Source organism: Cherax quadricarinatus, chromosome 5 (genome assembly GCF_038502225.1).
Source record: "Cherax quadricarinatus isolate ZL_2023a chromosome 5, ASM3850222v1, whole genome shotgun sequence".
NCBI classification, from domain to species: Eukaryota; Metazoa; Arthropoda; class Malacostraca; order Decapoda; family Parastacidae; genus Cherax; species Cherax quadricarinatus.
Window position 1 is genome coordinate 60,709,861 of NC_091296.1, and position 22,397 is coordinate 60,732,257.

The window sequence follows — 22,397 nt, forward strand, 5'->3', positions numbered from 1 at the left end:
CTGTAAGAACTTATATGCCAGAGAGCAACAGCCTACATGGTGTATTAAAACAGTTCACAGTGCTATTAAGTTGATCAGTAAGACGAATGCAACACTTCGAGGGACAACCTCAAATTACCTCTCCACTTCGACTCAGAAAAAAAAGCTTGCTGCGCAGGCGGAATTTTTCTACCATTAAATTTTACACTAGCATCCACTATAGAAAAAAATATCCGTACGCTTAAACCTTAAATTTTTGTTGAGCTTCCCTCAGATTTCCAAACTAATCAGCACTGTGGTTTTATGCAATTTAGAATTTTGAATTTTGCCGCCGAGGCAAAATACAGTGGACGGTAGCGCAAGAGCGTGTGGCAAATATAATATTAAATTTAACAACATTTGGCTCATGTCACCTAAAAGTAAGTTGCAACGCTAGTACGTAGCCTTTAGATACTTCAGCCTGTCCAAAGATTTGTAAGTTAGGTTCCTGTTATCAAAGAAGAAATTTCAGTAGACGTAGACGAACTGACAAGAGAAAACATGTCTCGTGTTTTCCCATATGTAAGTAGCATACGTACTTATAAGATCGTTAGAGGAATTAAAAATATTATGAATTTACGCTAATCTAACCAGCCAACCTATCCAAAACTAGCCAAAATAACTTTTCAGAGAGAAACTAGCATGAAAAGTTATGTAAAAATGAAGTTTGAAGTAAGATGTAATAAGTCCGTATGATGCTTATGTCCAGATTTAGAACGTCAGCAAGTATTTCTGACTGACTTCCCATTCTGTGTACGTATTTTGAAATCAGTACTTGTGCAAGTAAGTATTATTATTATTATTATCAAAAAGAAATGCAAGTAACTAACATACATAAATGAAGACAAGTTACCTAACACACCCATCACATGAATTACAGTGTGACTGGCAATGTTTTACAAGGATGACATACATGAATAACCTCCAGTTATAAATCTGGGTCAGTCAGCCTGCAGTGTTAGGGACTCTGAGGGAGCACGAGTGTTGACCAGTGGGTGTAGCACTCACACCTCGAAATGTTTCATTCCTCTACGTGTGGTTCCTTCATTTTTGGTTTATACAGTCGAATAAACAGGCTAAGGGCTATTAACCTACCTCAGCTCAGAGCTCAACCCAAGTATAATTATACCAACGCTCTTATATGGGTGTGAAGCATGGGCGGTGAATGTTGCAACAAGGAGAAGGCTGGAGGCAGTGGAGATGTCGTGTCTGACGGCAATGTGTGGTGTAAATATAATGCAGAGAATTCGTAGTTTGGAAATTAGGAGGAGGTGCGGTATTACCAAACTATTATCGAGAGGGTTGAGGAGGGGTTGTTGAGGTGGTTAGGACACGTAGTTTCTGTAATTACTACTCTCAGTAACATTGTTTTAATGGTTGATGCACGTTTTCTTTTTGTATTATCGAGTCAGTAAAGTAGTTTATGGATAGATAATATACCCGTCGCATTAAGGTTTACACATAAGTTTACACCTGTCAGTTCCCCTTCTCGTCACTACCCTTCCTGTCACCACCCTTCCCGTCACCAACCTTTCCCTTCGCTACCTTTTCCTTGCCTTACCTGGCCCCGCCCCCGTCCCTCAAGTATGATGACGTCAGTTGCAGGCACGTGACAGATGGTTACCACCAGAGATTAATCCTTCATGATGTATGATTGATCAGGCGATCAGGAGGACGAAGGTAGCAGAGTCACAGGTGTGTGTGTGTGTGTGTGTGTGTGTGTGTGTGTGTGTGTGTGTGTGTGTGTGTGTGTGTGTGTGTGTGTGTGTGTGTGCGCGTGTCTCACTTGCTTTCTGCTCACTTTCTCTCCCCCCTTTCTCACTCTCTACCTTCTGCTTGGGAATCCTTGACTCACACACCTAGACAGCGCATGACAGTCCTTAATCTTGATAAGAATATAAGAATGAAGAAACACTGCAGCAGACCTACTGGCTTATACAAGGCAGTCAGTTCCTTGTATCATTAGTGGCCGCTTCGGTTTTGCCACCTCACATTCGTCTGTGGTTGCTTCACATACCCACTGTAAAGAAGAAAAGGCACAATATCGTGACAGGAACAATACACAAATAACCCGCACATAAGAGGGAGGAGCTTACGACGACGTTTCGGTCCGACTTGGACCATTTACAGTCACACTAACAGAAAGGAGAGAAGGAGCCGTTATATATAGGCCAGCTTTTGCTCTCTCGTCTTCGGTGGACTGTGCATCAGTCTCCAGCAATATTCGGACGTCAGTGGAGATATTCATAGCTGTCAGCACGGCCTCGGAGTGGGCTTGTAAACCCTCTCTACTCTCTGCCTTTCCCCCCATGTTCTCCTATGTACTCTGTCAGTGTAGTCGGCGGAGGCATCAGAAGCCCGGGCACCTGAGCCCTGACAGTTCCAGGTGGCCCCAGTAGCTGGTGACGGCAGTATTTACTATAGTGAAGTGGTGAACCCGCTGAGGTCACAGAATCTGTTGAATGGGTGGTGATCCGGTGATCCAGTTCCATGGATCAAAAGCACGTCCTCTGAAGGGTCAGATCCATTCGTGACGGCCATGGGAGAGAAAATGAGCCTACTCTTCCCCTTCTAACCCCTTCCCTTTCCCTTCATTCTTCCTCCCCTTGCCTTCCTCTTACCTCCCCTCGCCTTCCCTTCCCTTCATTCTTCCTCCCCTTGCCTTCCTCTCACCTCCCCTCGCCTTCCCTTCCCTTCATTCTTCCTCCCCTTGCCTTCCTCTCACCTCCCCTCGCCTTCCCTTCCCTTCATTCTTCCTCCCCTTGCCTTCCTCTCACCTCCCCTCGCCTTCCCTTCCCTTCATTCTTCCTCCCCTTGCCTTCCTCTCACCTCCCCTCGCCTTCCCTTCCCTTCATTCTTCCTCCCCTTGCCTTCCTCTCACCTCCCCTCGCCTTCCCTTCCCTTCATTCTTCCTCCCCTTGCCTTCCTCTCACCTCCCCTCACCTCGTCCTCTCCTTGCTTCACCCCTCACCTGGTGACGTCACTCTGCACTCCGCCACATAAGTAATTATGATTCAGTAATAATTATCACATTAGAGAAATTAACACAGTTGCGAGCCCTGTTGTTGATGTTGATGCTGTTGTTATTAATGTTGATGCTTTTGTTATTGATGTTGATGCTGTTGTTATTGATATTGCTGATGCTGCTGATGTAGTTCATATACCAAGGTCCAGGGATCGACCCCCGGTAAGGGTGGAAACATTAGGATGTGTTTCCTTAAGATACCTGCTGTCCATGTTCACCCATCAGTAAAATAGGTACCTGGATGTTAGTCGACTGGTGTGGGTCGCATCCTGGGACAAAATTGACCTAATTTGCCCGAAATGCTCTGCATAACAAGGGGCTTCTATACAGTAGTATGCCTGTATACTTTGTACATGTACTTGTAGAGATAAATATGATTATTGTTGTTAATCTTGGGTCAGCCGGTGGACACCACCACCGCTGTTGTCGTACCTGGGAGGTCCTGTTGTGCCTAGCTCTACACACCCTCTGTTTAATCCCTCTCTCTCTCTCTCTCTCTCTCTCTCTCTCACACACACACACACACACACACACACACGTATACCTTTTGTGGAGGCAGGATCCATATATAGCTTTAAGGAGAGGTATGACAAGACTCTTAGAGCAGGAAGTGGACTTAATAGCGACCAGCGAAGAGGCGGGGCCAGGAGCTGTGAATCGACCCCTACAACGACAAACAGGTGAGTACATGCACCACCGCATTATTATTATTATTATAATCAAGGGGGAAGCGCTAAACCCGGAGGATTATACAGCGCCTGGGGGGGGGGATATGTGGAAGGCATTCAGGCTTAATTCGGGGAACTGGAGCACAGATCCAATTCCCTAAATCAAGAGCCCCTCACCAACATCAAGGAACCTTCCTTGAGGGGTTGCACCACCGCAACCACCTCACTTGTACCCACTACACTATAACCCTCCCGTCCACCACCACACTACTACACCCTCCTCCATCCATCAGAACTATCCACCTCCACCACCCAACAACCCCCCCCCCCATCACCTCATCAAGAGATTACCTGAGTGTTATCGTATTATCACCTGCCAGTGGTAATCACTCGCTGCTGTACCCCATCAGTGGTCACTTTGACTCTCTGATCAATAATTAAATCTGACAGCTGTTTGAAGTTGACCCTAATTTTGATGGATGCCAGGAAGTGCCTTTGATATACCTGAGACGAGTTGCGAGAGTTGCTCGGCCCTGTGGTAAGTTTGTAGTGGGCACTGATTATGAGAGTGCCTGGGCATACCTTATCCTGCAGCGCCGTTGATTTCTGAAAGAAAATAGCGTAATTTTTTTGTTATTCGATATGAATGCAATGGTCTTGGTGGTCCCATTATTTCATTAATACCTGCGTCACTAATACCTGCGTCACTGATACCTGCGTTACTAATACCTGCGTCACTGAGACCTGCGTTAATAATACCTGCGTCACTGATACCTGCGTTACTAATACCTGCGTCACTAATACATGCACGTAAGGTTGTCACCACAAGATAAAATAGATTAGGAGCATACCCTCAGTGTATATATTTACACTGGAGGAATACACATCCCCGTGTATACTTCTTGATATACCTTTGATGAATTCCGAGGGTTTTTCTACTCCCGCCGCCCGGCCATGGGCCAAGCTCGTCTGGTGCTAGCCTGGTCAAGCACCAGACTGGTGTTCAACCCACACTAGTAAGTCAGTCAGAGCGTCGGGTTAACTCCACGGTCTGAAAAGTCAGTAATTATCTGCACACAATCTGAGCACCACCCGCCGCCCCTTTATCAAGCCCACAATGTGTAGTAACCCAATACCCCCGCCCACCCGGTATACCTGCGGGGGGCATGTGAGGGTGTGTGTGGAGGCTGTGGGTGGTAGGATGTGGGTGAGGATGTTGTGGGCAGTGGGTGCTTGGTGGGGTGTGGAGGCTGTAGATAGGAGGTAGTATATAGAGTGTGTGTACGAGGGTGGGGATCATGTGTGTATATGTGCACATATAGATATTCGTAAGTGTATGTGCGGGGGAGGAAGAAAGGAAATGCACGTGTTCACAAGACGAATTCCCTCTCTGGAGTTCAGCACAGATGCCCTTGAACAAGAGACCGGCTCCTCTGGGATCCTCGCTTCTTTACTGAGTCAGTTACTCAAGTCCTTCACGAACCTGAGCGTACATTGTCACAATGAGACCTCCGAATTTTCTAATCTAGGGCTCTCTGAAGCATACATCAGCAGCCTCGCTTATTAGAGATGGGAGTGAGCTTAGCGAAACGTGATTGTAGCCTCCACTTCCTGGATAACCTACACGGGTTAATTTCACTAAGGCTAATAATACTGAAGTGCATCTTACAGGTAGAAACGTCATCTGATCTTTGCTGGAGGTCAGTTGGTTATGGAGATGCACATGTGTAGTCCCACACCATCTGCTTACCATCTGTACACGATACTGTGGTGACCCCCGTCCATATTTTTTTGTTTGCCACTGGGTAAGCATAGTTGAGGGGCTTCCTTTGTGATAGGCACTGGGCTGTGGTCAGTTCTTCTCTCAGTGATACTGATACCCACTCATATCTTCATTTCTTTCCCTCTGAAATACGGCAGATGGGACCGTGGAGGCCGGATTGATCTAGGGACCGTGCAGGCCGGATTGATCTAGGGACCGTGCAGGCCGGATTGATCTACCAATGCACCGTCACATACGGATCGTTGAGGCTCGGGTCGGCAAGATAAAGGACTGCATCAATGGAAATCATCTGGGAGGAATTAGTCAGTTCACTGGGAATCCCCAGCACGAGGAGCTGCTGCTCTCACAGCTACAAGATTACTCTGCCTTTGACACATTATTCTCAAGGTTTGTTCAAATATTTTACGCTTTGCCCGAATGCACTGCATAATTAGTGGCTTTCTTTTTTGCGCTTACTACTGTACTAATTCATGTATTTACATTACTTGCATGGCTCAGAGAAATGTAACATTATCACTTCTCAGGTAAGAGTGGAATTTTAGCTCTTAGGTGAAGTTAATATGGTTGCATAGACTGCAGGAGCATACAGCTACTTCAGTCCTTAGGAAAACTTTAGCTGATGGAGGCTGACAGTCTTAAGGAATTTTGATCACATTCATAATAAAAATACTACTGCTACTGCTACTACTACTACTACTAAAAATAATAATAATAAGAATAAGTGTTAATGTCCTCGCATGGCCATTACTGCTTAGTCTTCCGCTAAATTAACCTAACCAAACCAAGCAACAGAAGTGTTAGCAACAACAGAAGTATTAGCAGCAGCAGAAATAGAAGCAACACTTATAGAAGTATAAGACAAAAGTATAAGTAACGACAGAAGAGCAACAACTTAATTAACAGCAACAAGTAGTAACAACAGAGGCAATAGAAACAACAAAAGTAGCAGCAACAATAAAGGTAGTAGCAACAACAGCAGTAATAACAGAAGCAGCAACAGCCACAACAGCAGCGGCAGCAGCGGCAGCAGCAACAAAACTAGCAGTAAGAACAGTAACATTAATTAACGTAATCCAACACAGACAAGGTGATGAGTAAAGACACACGTGTAACACCCGCGATATCTTTATTAAATTAGTAAAGCCACTGGCTAGCGGTAACAGCAGCAGTAACAGCAGCTGGTGGTCACGGGCGTTCGGCACATCACCAGACCTGACATGTTTATGATTGGGGAATCAAATTGAGGATATAACATTACGAAACAAAAGGTTCGAAACCGGGCCCAGTGTGGCCAGTCTTCCCGGAATACCCCATTAGCCAGCCCTCTCAGGACTACAATTAACCCTTTCAGTGATAAATGTCGGCCAGGAACGGGAAATATTCTTGGAAACGTTTGTGCGATAGCCGCGTGCAAAGTATTCCTGAGGAAGTGTTTGTTGTTGTGGAGGAGCGTTCGTGTGGGGCCGCAGACGGATCCATGCACGAACGACACTGAGATGGTAACGAGAGAGAGACTGGCTCCCGCAACTTTCTTAACCTAGTGACGTGACTCGCCCAGTAACTTACCTCACCTAGTAACTTACCTCACCCAGTAACACGCATATTTAAAACCTCACTTGGTCCTCCAGTTACGGGTTTACCTTCTCCATCTCCGCAGTTATCGCTCCATCTACCAAGTTATCATTCCTGCATCACAGTTTTTAAGCTGTCTCTTCCGTCCTGTAAGCTGCAGGTCGTGATCTACCTCACCGTGTGCGGCGGCAGTGACCGAGGTGACTGCTGGGCTCTCGGCGAGATTCTAAAATGAACATTTTTTACTTCATTGCTGTGACTTTAAAAGATAAATTGTTTATGTACCGTGAGTGTTAGTGTTTGTGGGAGTATATACACCTCAGTTGTTTGCTACTGGTTGTAATTTGTATAGTTGTTGTGTTTTCTTATCTGAAATAAGCCAGACAGGTGTGATGTCACAGTTTTACTGAGTAAGCTTTAGTTACTAAGCTTACAGGTTAATACAAATATAATCTCCGCCTTCTTCGTCGTCAAGCTGACGTCATAACACCGGAAAGTAAATCGTATAATGAATGTTGGTAAAAGCTCAGAGATTCACCTGTTATGTTACGTGTTCATGGGAGAGATCAGCAATCTTGTCAGGGGACAAAAACATTGTTCAGACTTCCGTGTCAACACTCCTCTGTCAGAACTCTGCTGCCTGCCTAAATGGTTAATGTCTGCTGGTGCTGCTGTCTGCTCATGTCTACTTTATTTACAAGTCGATATCACCTGTTTGCGAGATTATATATATATATATATATATATATATATATAATATATATATATATATATATATATATATATATATATATATATATATATATATATATATATATATATATATATATATATATATATATATATACGTAACTTTTCCTCTTCTAGTAAATTTTTTAGCCTTTTCTCTAAGTCTTTCCCAAATACCCCGTCAGGTAACTTTACTCCACTAACTCACGTAACTTTGCTACCCTCCTTCACGTAACTTTACCTCCCCATCAAATAACGTTATTCCTTTTCGTTCCCCAACATTATCTCCCCCATAATGTAACTTTAACCCCATTCACTCCCTCCCCCCATAAATCTTTCTCCCTCTCCCCCTCCTGTTACAACCCTTTCTTGCACCCACCCCTTCTATGTTCCCCGCCTTATGTTAGTAGTATCCTCAACCCATTACTCCACTCACCTTCACCCTGTACTCCAGTTACCCCTTACCCATTACTCCACTCACCTTCACCCTGTACTCCAGTTACCCCTTACCCATTACTCCACTCACCTATTACTCCATTTTTACATCATAAGCACACTTGCTCCTCCTGCCTTGCTAACCTTCAGTACTACTGCCCCGGCTCACTGTTACACAGTAGCCCCGTCACTGTCGTATCACTGCCACTTTCACTGCTACCGTTTTTCGACTTCAAGTGGTACCTAACACCTGCGCTCTTTCTCAAATGGTTAATACCTGCCCTCTCAACTTGTACCTAATACCTGCTCTCACTCTCAAGTGGTTCCTAACACCTACTCTTTCTCAAGCGGTACATAACACTTGCTTTCTCTCAAGTGGTTCCTCACACCTGCGCTCTCTCAGGTGGTTCCTAACACTTGCTCTATCTCTCTCAAGTGGTATCTAATATCCTAATACCTACTCTCAACTGGTACCTAACATCTGATCTCTTTCCCTCTCAAGTGGTACCTAACACATGTTCTGTCTCTCAAGTCACTACCTCCTTCCCTCACTTAAGTCTCCTACTTCCCTCATTTAAATCCTCAACATATATATACGCTGAAAGAAATATATATTTGACGTATATGTCCTTTTGAAATAAAATCGATCTTTATTGACGTTATTATAATCAGGGGGAGCGCTAAACCCGTAGGGATTATACAGCGCCTGTGGGGGGATGGAAGGCATTCAGATTCAATTCAGGGAACTGAAGCACAGATCCAATTCTCTGGATCAAGAGCCCCTCAACAGCTTCAAGGAACCTCCCTTGAGGGAGGGGGGATTATTTACGCCGAGAAAGTCGACCGATCACTTAGATACGATTTAGAATATTTAACGTTAGTTTCCCCTCTGAGATAAGACAAGTTTTATGCGGGATCGCTACACATGGTTTGTCAATTACATATTTATACAATGGTCGCAATAATCACATAATTCATCCACTCACATATTGCTGGATAATTAAGAGGTATTAAACGAGGATTTTCCAACATGGCAGTCGACTAAAATGTAATAATTCCTTTGAATTTTGTAATCGTCTGCAAGGTACTTTCCAGCAGCCCTGAAGCCGACAGATGTTTACCACACGTTGAGTGGTAATGATTTGGGTCCTGACAGAGAGCGCACGAGCCAGCAATTCTAAAATCAAGTGGCATTACCAATCGGTTCTTCCGCCTTGTAGCGATCACTTGTTAATGTAAGTCTAACTGACGCACAATCAGCCGCAAAATCTGAATACTGGACTGGCAACTGTGTCCCGTGTTATGAGGGTAAATATTCCAGGTGGTGTGTAAACAGCGGCTGAAAGTTATCCCAATGGAGGGTATTTGTGGGGGTCGCTCTCAAGTACTTTCTTTAACAATCGGTAAACGCGTTGTCCGTAATAAGGTGACAGGTGGTTCGGCAGCAGGGGAGAGGAATAGCCTCTGAAATAGGCTAACCAGAACCTCCTCCTCCTCCTCCACGCGACAGATGGCTTGGAGCCAGGCTCTGAGGGGACGCTCACTCCCACAACTTTTCATCCTATTTCATTTCCCATGGTTCGTTCCTCCTGCTAGTTCCTCTCACGCTAACAACTGCAACAGTACCATCGATGAATGTTCTCTCACTACATGAGCATTGCAACTGCACTGCATGTTTAGTAATAATGTGGTGTGAACCAGAAGACGTGCAGGTCCTGTGAGGACATAGTAGCAGGTTGCTGCTACCAGTATCAACCAGCATCGCTCGCACCAGCAACCACCACCAGGCTACCACGTGCCCCACGCTCCAAAATGAACCAAAATCGGGAAAATTGCCACAAAATCCCATAAATGGCGTTGCTAATGCGACCGACAATACGGATTATGTAAATAGCATTGCGACGTATTAAAAAATATATATATGACCGTTGTCCATTTGGCGATTGGTGTTGGTAAGTAGGCTGACAGTCACCACAGCCTAGTAGGGACACTGTGTATGGGTAAGATTATGGCAAAATTTGTATTAGTTAATTATGCAAATACTATTATCAGAGCCATTTTGAGTTCATTACGTGTAAATGATACAATGAAATGGTTACCCGGCGGAAGTTACGTGATTTATTGACGTTGCTGCTGCAGCAGCAGCAGCAGCAGCAGCAGCAGCAGCAGCAGCAGCAGCAGCAACAGCAGCAACAGCAGCATAAGGAAAAGTATGTGAAATACATACAAACAAGTTATTTTTTATGTGAAATACGATTTTCTTGAATATTATATTACAAGAATATTCTTTCAAAGACGGATTCCCCAGCAGTGACTCGATTCACAGGTCAGACCAGCACTGACAGCTCGTAGGCCAGACCAGCACTGACAGCTCGTAGGCCAGACCAGCACTGACAGCTCGTAGGCCAGACCAGCACTGACAGCTTGTAGGCCAGACCAGCACTGACAGCTCGTAGGCCAGACCAGCAATGACAGCTCGTAGGCCAGACCAGCAATGACAGCTCGTAGGCCAGACCAGCAATGACAGCTCGTAGGCCAGACCAGCAATGACAGCTCGTAGGCCAGACCAGCACTGACAGCTCGTAGGCCAGACCAGCAATGACAGCTCGTAGGCCAGACCAGCACTGACAGCTCGTAGGCCAGACCAGCACTGACAGCTCGTAGGCCAGACCAGCACTGACAGCTCGTAGGCCAGACCAGCACTGACAGCTCGTAGGCCAGACCAGCACTGACAGCTCGTAGGCCAGACCAGCACTGACAGCTCGTAGACAAGACCAGCATTGACAGCTCGTAGACAAGACCAGCATTGACAGCTCGTAGACAAGACCAGCATTGATAGCTCGTAGACAAGACCAGCATTGACAGCTCGTAGGCCAGACCAGCATTGACAGCTCGTAGACAAGACCAGCATTGACAGCTCGTAGGCCAGACCAGCATTGACAGCTCGTAGACAAGACCAGCATTGACAGCTCGTAGACAAGACCAGCATTGACAGCTCGTAGACAAGACCAGCATTGACAGCTCGTAGACAAGACCAGCATTGACAGCTCGTAGACAAGACCAGCATTGACAGCTCGTAGACAAGACCAGCATTGATAGCTCGTAGACTAGACCAACACTGACAAATAGTAGACCAAACTAACACTGACAACTAGCAGGCCAAACTAACACTGACAACTAGCAGGCCAAACTAACACTGACAACTAGCAGGCCAAACTAACACTGACAACTAGCAGGCCAAACTAACACTGACAACTAGCAGGCCAAACCAACACTGACAGACCAGGCCAACACTGACAGACCAGGCCAACACTGACAGACCAGGCCAACACTGACAGGTAGCAGACCAGACCAACACTGACATAAGCTATACCAAAGAACTAAAAAAATAAATCAGTCGTTTAGTTTATTTTTGTATCAGTATTATAAACGTTATTGGCTAGTTTATTGTGCACCCCATATCCATACTGTTGAGGGTAGCCTTAAGAGAATATGGATATACATAGGGCCCAGGAACTAGGCCTCAAGAAAGGGTTAGCAGGAGTGCATCCAGTTTCAAGTAACATATGGAGTGTGTTCCTTGGATCGCAGGAGAGAGATCGGAAGAGAATATCCTGACGGTCCACGTCAGGATGTTCCTTTACTAGAGCTACACTGGAGGTGTGGACTAGACACAGTGAAGAGCTAGGAGCTTCGTAGGCACCATAAGAGAACACTCTTATCATCCGTGGCCCTTGGTTCCTCAGCCTGCCACCAGCAGGTATGAGAAATACCGGCGGCCACGGGAAAACAACTGCCTGTTTGATCAAGCAAGTCACTAGAGGTGCGTCTCGCGGGTACGCTTCACTTGATTTATATCTACGTTATTTTGTTGACGTTCGCAAGTTGAAAAGAACGTCGTGCTATGGTCACAAAGAGGAGGAACATGGGGTGAGAATAGAGGGGCGATGAAGAGAAAGAAGGGAAGGTGGAAGAGAGAAAAAGAGGACGACGAAGCTGACACAGACTTAGGATGTTATCGAACTGGTGCACCAATGTCGCTAACTGGGATAAAAATCTCTCCAGGTCCTCACAATGTTTTCTAAAAGAGGTTTCAGGCCTTCCCTCCCCCCTCCCCTTCCCCTTCCACTGCCCCCACTTCTACCAAGCCAGACGGAGTTGTACAATATTACTTTCGGTGAGGGACTGGAGGGGGGGATGGGATGGAAAGGGAAGGGGAACTAATCTAAAAAGCAGTTATCACATTTCTCTTTGTGCTTTCGTGTCCGGCAAAGCGAGAAACGAACGCCGGGAATCCACAAAAAAGTTGAAATCGTCCGGAAATTCCCTAATCCCGAATTTCCCACGAGATGCTGAGTGGTGTAGAGAGGAGGAGGAAGAAGAGGAGGAAAAAGAGGAGGAGGAGGAGAAAGAAGAAGAGGAGAAAGAAGAGGAGGAGAAAGAAGAGAAAGAGGAGAAAGAAGAGGAGAAAGAAGAGAAAGGAGGAGAAAGAAGAGAAAGAAGAGGAGAAAGAAAAGGAGGAAGAGGAGGAGGAGAAAGAAGAAGAGGAGAAAGAAGAAGAGGAGAAAGAAGAAGAGGAGAAAGAAGAGAAGGAGAAAGAAGAGAAGGAGAAAGAAGAGAAGGAGAAAGAAGAGAAGGAGAAAGAAGAGGAGAAGGAAGAGGAGAGAAGAAGAGAAGGAGAAAGAAGAGAAGGAGAAAAGAGGAGAAAAAAGAGAAGGAGAAAGAGAATTATTATTATAATCAGGGGGAGCGCTAAACCCGTAGGATTATGCAGCAAGAAGAGGAGGAGAAAGAGAAAACAATGAGATGCAACACTAGTAATAAAATCCTTACGGTCCACAATGAAATTGTCGCTTCGGCTGCAAAATCTTAATTTGATCAGCAGAAATTTAAAGCCAAGATACACAACAGTGTACAAGTGCTGGCAATAAAGCTAATATCAAGAAGTATAAATAACAGACGTCCTAAGGTTATACTTCAGCTTTATATACATCTTTGGTTAAACCTCATTTCGATAATGCGGCTCAATTCTGGTCTCCATATTACAACATGGACATAAATGTGGTGGAAAATATACAGAGAAGGATGACGAAGTTGATTATCTATACAACACGGTTATCACAAGGTGTCTCATAATTGACAGTATACGTTATTTCACTGCCCTTGTTAATGCCACAAGGGATATACACATTGAGAGGTGAATGTCTCTCCGTGTATATACACGGAGTTTAATTCCTAGATTAGGGATTAAAGTATTCTTGACTGCTGGTGAACAGGTGACGTATAACCTTAATAACCCTCGTGTAGTCGATAAACTTCGAACCCCGTTAACCAATCTTAATGGTGGGTAACCCACCCTGTTGATCCAATAAACTGTGTATCACATGTAATATATTTTTACTGGTGAACTGGTAAGCCAGGGGACCAGGTAAGCCAGGGGACCAGGTAAGCCAGGTGAACGGGTAAGCCAGGAAAGGTCTAGGTCACAAGACCAAAAGCTGGACTGCGTGGGTCAACACATGACAACCTGGTACCAGCAAACCAGTATCCACCCAGATGAACCAGCCCACCTCCCCGCCCACTTCGATGATATACTCACTCTAACCCACCCACCTCGATGATATGCCCACCCACCTCGATGATACACCCACTCTAGCTCACCCACCTCGATGATATGCTCACTTTAACCCGCCCACCCACTCACCCACCTCCATGATATACCCATTCTAGCCCACCCACTCACCCACCTCGATGATGTACCCACTTTAGAACCTCGATGCTTCACCCATACCAGCCCACTCACTCAACCACCCACCTACCTCGGTTCTCTACCCACACCAGCCCACCCTCTCTTCTCCTTCCTTTTAACCTCTCCCTCTTCTTCCCACCCTTCTACTGATTTTTAACCTCTCCCTCCTCTTCCTTCCCTTCTCCTTCCTTTTAACCTCTCCCTCCTCTTCCTTCCCTTCTCCTTCCTTTTAACCTCTCCCTCCTCTCCCACCTCTGCTATACCGACACCAGCCCACCCACCACGCCTACCCTAACTCACCAAATTGATCCTACCGACGAGTCTTAATGCTATAACCCACCCGACGTTCTAACCACCACCCACCCAGACCCACCCTACCAAAGGTATCGTGTACCACACTACCCTAGCTCAATACCCAGACCAAAGTACCCTACACATACAGGGTCAGTATCCCTACATCCCTTTCCTTCCCTTCACCCCCTCTCACCCTACTCCCATCATCCCCCCTCACCCCACTCCCTTCACCTCTCTCATCTCCCCTCCCTTCACCCCTCTGATTCCGTCGTGTGAGAGATAGTCTCTCCTGAGAGATGATAGGTCCAGGCGATAGTAACTCCACTGCTGGAACCAGCTATTGTATCTGATGAACCATTAGTGGAATGCTTGACGATATCCTTATCGCCCTACTGAAGCCTCCCAGCTCAGGCTGACACTACTGAAGCCTCCCAGCTCAGGCTGACACTACTGAAGCCTCCCAGCTCAGGCTGACGCTACTGAAGCCTCCCAGCTCAGGCTGACGCTACTGAAGCCTCCCAGCTCAGGCTGACGCTACTGAAGCCTCCCAGCTCAGGCTGACGCTACTGAAGCCTCCCAGCTCAGGCTGACGCTACTGAAGCCTCCCAGCTCAGGCTGACGCTACTGAAGCCTCCCAGCTCAGGCTGACACTACTGAAGCCTCCCAGCTCAGGCTGACACTACTGAAGCCTCCCAGCTCAGGCTGACGCTACTGAAGCCTCCCAGCTCAGGCTGACGCTACTGAAGCCTCCCAGCTCAGGCTGACACTACTGAAGCCCCCCAGCTCAGGCTGACGCTACTGAAGCCTCCCAGCTCAGGCTGACACTACTGAAGCCTCCCAGCTCAGGCTGACACTACTGAAGCCTCCCAGCTCAGGCTGACGCTACTGAAGCCTCCCAGCTCAGGCTGACACTACTGAAGCCTCCCAGCTCAGGCTGACGCTACTGAAGCCTCCCAGCTCAGGCTGACGCTACTGAAGCCTCCCAGCTCAGGCTGACACTACTGAAGCCTCCCAGCTCAGGCTGACACTACTGAAGCCTCCCAGCTCAGGCTGACGCTACTGAAGCCTCCCAGCTCAGGCTGACGCTACTGAAGCCTCCCAGCTCAGGCTGACACTACTGAAGCCTCCCAGCTCAGGCTGACGCTACTGAAGCCTCCCAGCTCAGGCTGACACTACTGAAGCCTCCCAGCTCAGGCTGACACTACTGAAGCCTCCCAGCTCAGGCTGACGCTACTGAAGCCTCCCAGCTCAGGCTGACACTACTGAAGCCTCCCAGCTCAGGCTGACACTACTGAAGCCTCCCAGCTCAGGCTGACGCTACTGAAGCCTCCCAGCTCAGGCTGACACTACTGAAGCCTCCCAGCTCAGGCTGACGCTACTGAAGCCTCCCAGCTCAGGCTGACACTACTGAAGCCTCCCAGCTCAGGCTGACGCTACTGAAGCCTCCCAGCTCAGGCTGACGCTACTGAAGCCTCCCAGCTCAGGCTGACACTACTGAAGCCTCCCAGCTCAGGCTGACGCTACTGAAGCCTCCCAGCTCAGGCTGACGCTACTGAAGCCTCCCAGCTCAGGCTGACGCTACTGAAGCCTCCCAGCTCAGGCTGACACTACTGAAGCCTCCCAGCTCAGGCTGACACTACTGAAGCCTCCCAGCTCAGGCTGACGCTACTGAAGCCTCCCAGCTCAGGCTGACGCTACTGAAGCCTCCCAGCTCAGGCTGACACTACTGAAGCCTCCCAGCTCAGGCTGACACTACTGAAGCCTCCCAGCTCAGGCTGACGCTACTGAAGCCTCCCAGCTCAGGCTGACGCTACTGAAGCCTCCCAGCTCAGGCTGACACTACTGAAGCCTCCCAGCTCAGGCTGACGCTACTGAAGCCTCCCAGCTCAGGCTGACACTACTGAAGCCTCCCAGCTCAGGTGTCATGTAGGGGGGTAATGATTAGGGGAATAATCGGGGAATATGGGGGTAAGCGGAGGGAGTCAGTAGGTAGGGGACAGGCGAGGCAGTAGGAGGGATGAGTGCGGAGGTAGGTAGGTAATGTGAGGTCACTGGTGACTATAACTTCACCTCTCATTACTCTACCCACCACTCCACACTACTCACCCTCTCACTACTTTAACTAAACATAAATAAATGGAAATAAGAATAAATAACAGGGACAGCGAATATTACTATTCTACTCAAACACAGTTTATTATTAAGTCCTTGTACAATAATATATTTGGGAACAGGAGTACATCATTGTGGTTTAGATAAATGGGATGGTACACATAAGCAGTGAGACAGGGAAATACAATCAACTTGACGAAAATGAATATAACTTACAATATAGCACAGAGGACAGTTCACTACAGGAACTAAGCCACAGGTCCCAAGACCTATATAGCACGAGAAATGCGCCAAGCCAGTACTCTGCCCAATGCCTCCAACAGTCTCCTCCAGAGACTTCAGCAGCCTTCTCCCGAGCCCTGCACCCCAGCAGCAGCTCCACTCGAAGTCTCTGCTCAGGAGCTCTGCACCCCAGCAGCAGCTCCGCTCGAGTCTCCCTACTCAGCTCTTCCTTGGGCTTTTATGGTGGTCCAAGCACCCTCCACAACCACGTGTACGACCTGACGCCTAGGTCTGAGGCGTCAAGAACAAAAGACCTCAGACGTGGGCGTGGCTACAGACGTTTGCCAAGGCAAGGTGTGACCATATAATTGGTTAAATTAGGTCTCCCCAGAGACCTCACAAGCCCAGCTGGACTACATCACATCCCCCTTTCTCCCCCAATTTAAAATATCTGAGAACTAGGACAATTTGTCCTAGTTATTAGACTATTTTAATCCTAATCCCTTAAATCTATTACAATACAAAGACAAAATTATACATAATACAATTATATTTCCCTCAACCTCCTCAACTACCACAAGGCAGCATAATCAGTACACCTGGCAGTTGGCCAGCATAATAGTCGCTTTCTGGTGCAAAGCCTCCTTACCCGTCATTTCTCCTTAAACCTAAATATCGGGCTCCAGTGCCTTCCCTACTTCTACTAGAAATGCACTAGCCAATGCTAGTCACCCTCGCACGTTAACCATTGGGCCAAACCTCTCTAGGCTTCTATGGCGTGGAAAACTGCTCCAACGGGTTGCATTCTTTCAAGTAACTGCAACTGGACCACTTCACGACCACCAAGGTCGCATTTTCGGCACACTTCACATGCACACTACAACATCTGAAAATCGAGACAGGGCAGGCATCGCAGCTAAGACCCTCCATTATCCTATGCCACTACTAGGATTCACTGGCCTCATAAAACAAGGCGGCCATAATCACTGGACCGTATTCAAGGTCACCTTATTTCACACAGGTAACACTAACACTTCTGGCAAGTCAAAGTAGGCTGGGGACATCTCACACTCTCAATTGTCTCTCATGGCTGGCAGGGCATCCCCGCATACCGGTCGTACAGGTCGACCAGCAAGGCAGGATACGCCTCCATACCGCCCTTGAAAGCAGGCTGGTCCCAGCAGCTGGAGTCCATCTTCGCGGCTCACTTCCTTCCACATCTCCGAGGATGGCAACTCCTTCATAGTAGATTCTCCTGTCCTGGCACACCAGCCAGAATCCCTCACACACCACTGCAGCATCACCGCCATCTCCTCTTGAGCTAGGCAGCATCGCAGCATCACAGCACGGCCACAGCATATCCATCATCACAGCACGGCCGTATCACAGCAGCACATAGCACGGCCGTATCACAGCAGCACACAGCACGGCCACAGCATCGCAGCACGGCTACAGCATCGCAGCACGGTCCCAGCATCACAGCACGGCAGCAGCGTCTCAACATCACAGCACGGCCGCAGCATCTCAACATCACAGCAGCACACAGCACGGCCACAGCATTGCAGCACGGCTACAGCATCTCAGCACGGCCACAGCATAGCAGCACGGCTACAGCATCTCAGCAGCATCACAGCAGCCGACATCAGCAGTAGCAGGCTATGGTCAGTTGCTCGAGGTGAGGTGAGGTCACTTCAGGTCATCAACAGCAGGTGCGGTCACCCATCCCTGGCAACTGCGGGTAACTGGCGGTCCGTGGGTGATGGTCACAGAGGCTGGGTGACGCAGACAGACACCCACTACACTGGATGACAGACCAAGGCAGCAATACATCTACTGGGGCACATCAGCTGGGTGACTGGGCATATCAGCTGGGTGACTGGGCACAGGTGGACAGCAATCATAGGCAACTCTTCAATGGGTGACAGTTGTGGGTAAGTCTTCCAAGGCGGGCTGGGTGACTTCTCATTCCTCTGTAAATATTCAATTTCGGCCAGTAATTGCTTCCCCCAAAAGTCTCACCCAAATACTGATATTCTCCACCATTTATCTCAAACCAACAACCAACTCCACCAAATATAATATTACACCCAAAAATTTATTCAGACCCACCGTCAAAAAAGGACAGTTAAGGTTACTAGGATTGTAATATCATACAGATATTCACTTTAGATTTTACACACACAAGAAAAAAAAAGTGGTAGCAAATGGTAGCATAACAAGTATAACCGAGCAGTCAAAAATAAGGCACATGGGACTGGTTCCTACTATATAAATAATAAGAACCACCACCGCTTAGACACCATGTCATGTAGGGGGGTAATGATTTGAATAGGATATAAGTGGGGAATATGGGAGTAAGGGATTATGTAGGCAGGGGAGAGGCTGGCGACGTGGTAGGAGTGAGATGATTAGCGGAGGTAGGTAGGTAAGGACAGGTCAGTGGTGACTACCACGACACTCTCATTAACTCTACGCTACTCACTAACATATGCCTCACCCATTCTTCACTCATATATAAACATAATAAAATATAAGAAAAAGAATAAATGACGGGGACAGAGAATATTCCTATTCTACTCAAACACAGTTTATTATTAAGTCTTTGTACAATAATATATTTGGGAACAGGAGAACATTATTGTGGTTTAGATAAATGGGATGGTACACATAAGCAGTGAGACAGGGAAATACAATCAACTTGACGAAAATGAATATAACTTACAATATAGCACAGAGGACAGTTCACTACAGGAACTAAGCCACAGGTCCCAAGACCTATATAGCACGAGAAATGCGCCAAGCCAGTACTCTGCCCAATGCCTCCAACAGTCTCCTCCAGAGACTTCAGCAGCCTTCTCCCGAGCCCTGCACCCCAGCAGCAGCTCCACTCGAAGTCTCTGCTCAGGAGCTCTGCACCCCAGCAGCAGCTCCGCTCGAGTCTCCCTACTCAGCTCTTCCTTGGGCTTTTCTACTGAAGCCTCCCCGCTCAGGCTGACACTACTGAAGCCTCCCAGCTCAGGCTGACACTACTGAAGCCTCCCAGCTCAGGCTGACGCTACTGAAGCCTCCCAGCTCAGGCTGACGCTACTGAAGCCTCCCAGCTCAGGCTGACGCTACTGAAGCCTCCCAGCTCAGGCTGACACTACTGAAGCCTCCCAGCTCAGGCTGACGCTACTGAAGCCTCCCAGCTCAGGCTGACGCTACTGAAGCCTCCCAGCTCAGGCTGACACTACTGAAGCCTCCCAGCTCAGGCTGACACTACTGAAGCCTCCCAGCTCAGGCTGACGCTACTGAAGCCTCCCAGCTCAGGCTGACGCTACTGAAGCCTCCCAGCTCAGGCTGACACTACTGAAGCCTCCCAGCTCAGGCTGACGCTACTGAAGCCTCCCAGCTCAGGCTGACACTACTGAAGCCTCCCAGCTCAGGCTGACACTACTGAAGCCTCCCAGCTCAGGCTGACGCTACTGAAGCCTCCCAGCTCAGGCTGACACTACTGAAGCCTCCCAGCTCAGGCTGACGCTACTGAAGCCTCCCAGCTCAGGCTGACGCTACTGAAGCCTCCCAGCTCAGGCTGACACTACTGAAGCCTCCCAGCTCAGGCTGACACTACTGAAGCCTCCCAGCTCAGGCTGACGCTACTGAAGCCTCCCAGCTCAGGCTGACGCTACTGAAGCCTCCCAGCTCAGGCTGACACTACTGAAGCCTCCCAGCTCAGGCTGACGCTACTGAAGCCTCCCAGCTCAGGCTGACACTACTGAAGCCTCCCAGCTCAGGCTGACACTACTGAAGCCTCCCAGCTCAGGCTGACGCTACTGAAGCCTCCCAGCTCAGGCTGACGCTACTGAAGCCTCCCAGCTCAGGCTGACGCTACTGAAGCCTCCCAGCTCAGGCTGACACTACTGAAGCCTCCCAGCTCAGGCTGACACTACTGAAGCCTCCCAGCTCAGGCTGACGCTACTGAAGCCTCCCAGCTCAGGCTGACGCTACTGAAGCCTCCCAGCTCAGGCTGACGCTACTGAAGCCTCCCAGCTCAGGCTGACGCTACTGAAGCCTCCCAGCTCAGGCTGACACTACTGAAGCCTCCCAGCTCAGGCTGACGCTACTGAAGCCTCCCAGCTCAGGCTGACGCTACTGAAGCCTCCCAGCTCAGGCTGACACTACTGAAGCCTCCCAGCTCAGGCTGACGCTACTGAAGCCTCCCAGCTCAGGCTGACACTACTGAAGCCTCCCAGCTCAGGCTGACGCTACTGAAGCCTCCCAGCTCAGGCTGACGCTACTGAAGCCTCCCAGCTCAGGCTGACACTACTGAAGCCTCCCAGCTCAGGCTGACGCTACTGAAGCCTCCCAGCTCAGGCTGACACTACTGAAGCCTCCCAGCTCAGGCTGACGCTACTGAAGCCTCCCAGCTCAGGCTGACGCTACTGAAGCCTCCCAGCTCAGGCTGACGCTACTGAAGCCTCCCAGCTCAGGCTGACGCTACTGAAGCCTCCCAGCTCAGGCTGACACTACTGAAGCCTCCCAGCTCAGGCTGACGCTACTGAAGCCTCCCAGCTCAGGCTGACGCTACTGAAGCCTCCCAGCTCAGGCTGACGCTACTGAAGCCTCCCAGCTCAGGCTGACGCTACTGAAGCCTCCCAGCTCAGGCTGACACTACTGAAGCCTCCCAGCTCAGGCTGACGCTACTGAAGCCTCCCAGCTCAGGCTGACACTACTGAAGCCTCCCAGCTCAGGCTGACACTACTGAAGCCTCCCAGCTCAGGCTGACACTACTGAAGCCTCCCAGCTCAGGCTGACACTACTGAAGCCTCCCAGCTCAGGCTGACACTACTGAAGCCTCCCAGCTCAGGCTGACACTACTGAAGCCTCCCAGCTCAGGCTGACACTACTGAAGCCTCCCAGCTCAGGCTGACGCTACTGAAGCCTCCCAGCTCAGGCTGACGCTACTGAAGCCTCCCAGCTCAGGCTGACGCTACTGAAGCCTCCCAGCTCAGGCTGACGCTACTGAAGCCTCCCAGCTCAGGCTGACGCTACTGAAGCCTCCCAGCTCAGGCTGACGCTACTGAAGCCTCCCAGCTCAGGCTGACGCTACTGAAGCCTCCCAGCTCAGGCTGACACTACTGAAGCCTCCCAGCTCAGGCTGACACTACTGAAGCCTCCCAGCTCAGGCTGACACTACTGAAGCCTCCCAGCTCAGGCTGACACTACTGAAGCCTCCCAGCTCAGGCTGACACTACTGAAGCCTCCCAGCTCAGGCTGACGCTACTGAAGCCTCCCAGCTCAGGCTGACACTACTGAAGCCTCCCAGCTCAGGCTGACGCTACTGAAGCCTCCCAGCTCAGGCTGACACTACTGAAGCCTCCCAGCTCAGGCTGACACTACTGAAGCCTCCCAGCTCAGGCTGACACTACTGAAGCCTCCCAGCTCAGGCTGACGCTACTGAAGCCTCCCAGCTCAGGCTGACGCTACTGAAGCCTCCCAGCTCAGGCTGACACTACTGAAGCCTCCCAGCTCAGGCTGACACTACTGAAGCCTCCCAGCTCAGGCTGACACTACTGAAGCCTCCCAGCTCAGGCTGACGCTACTGAAGCCTCCCAGCTCAGGCTGACACTACTGAAGCCTCCCAGCTCAGGCTGACGCTACTGAAGCCTCCCAGCTCAGGCTGACACTACTGAAGCCTCCCAGCTCAGGCTGACACTACTGAAGCCTCCCAGCTCAGGCTGACGCTACTGAAGCCTCCCAGCTCAGGCTGACGCTACTGAAGCCTCCCAGCTCAGGCTGACACTACTGAAG

At 48.9% G+C, this 22,397-nt stretch overlaps 1 protein-coding gene across 5 annotated transcripts in view; it reads right to left on the reverse strand.

Annotated features, from left to right (window-relative positions):
- LOC138855183 (uncharacterized) overlaps positions 1 to 22,397 on the reverse strand; it is a 100,273-nt gene that overhangs the window by 46,118 nt on the left and 31,758 nt on the right. For 2 of the 5 annotated variants that reach the window (XR_011394367.1, XM_070103004.1), the window contains exon 1: positions 4,216 to 4,319. The exons of the other annotated variants lie outside the window; for them this stretch is intronic. Coding sequence is in view for 1 of the 2 variants with exons in the window: in XM_070103004.1 (XP_069959105.1) it covers positions 4,216 to 4,291 (76 nt within the window). In the remaining variant the exon portion in view is untranslated. Of the gene's footprint in view, positions 1 to 4,215; positions 4,320 to 22,397 lie in introns of those variants that run through there. 5 annotated transcript variants of the gene reach the window in all.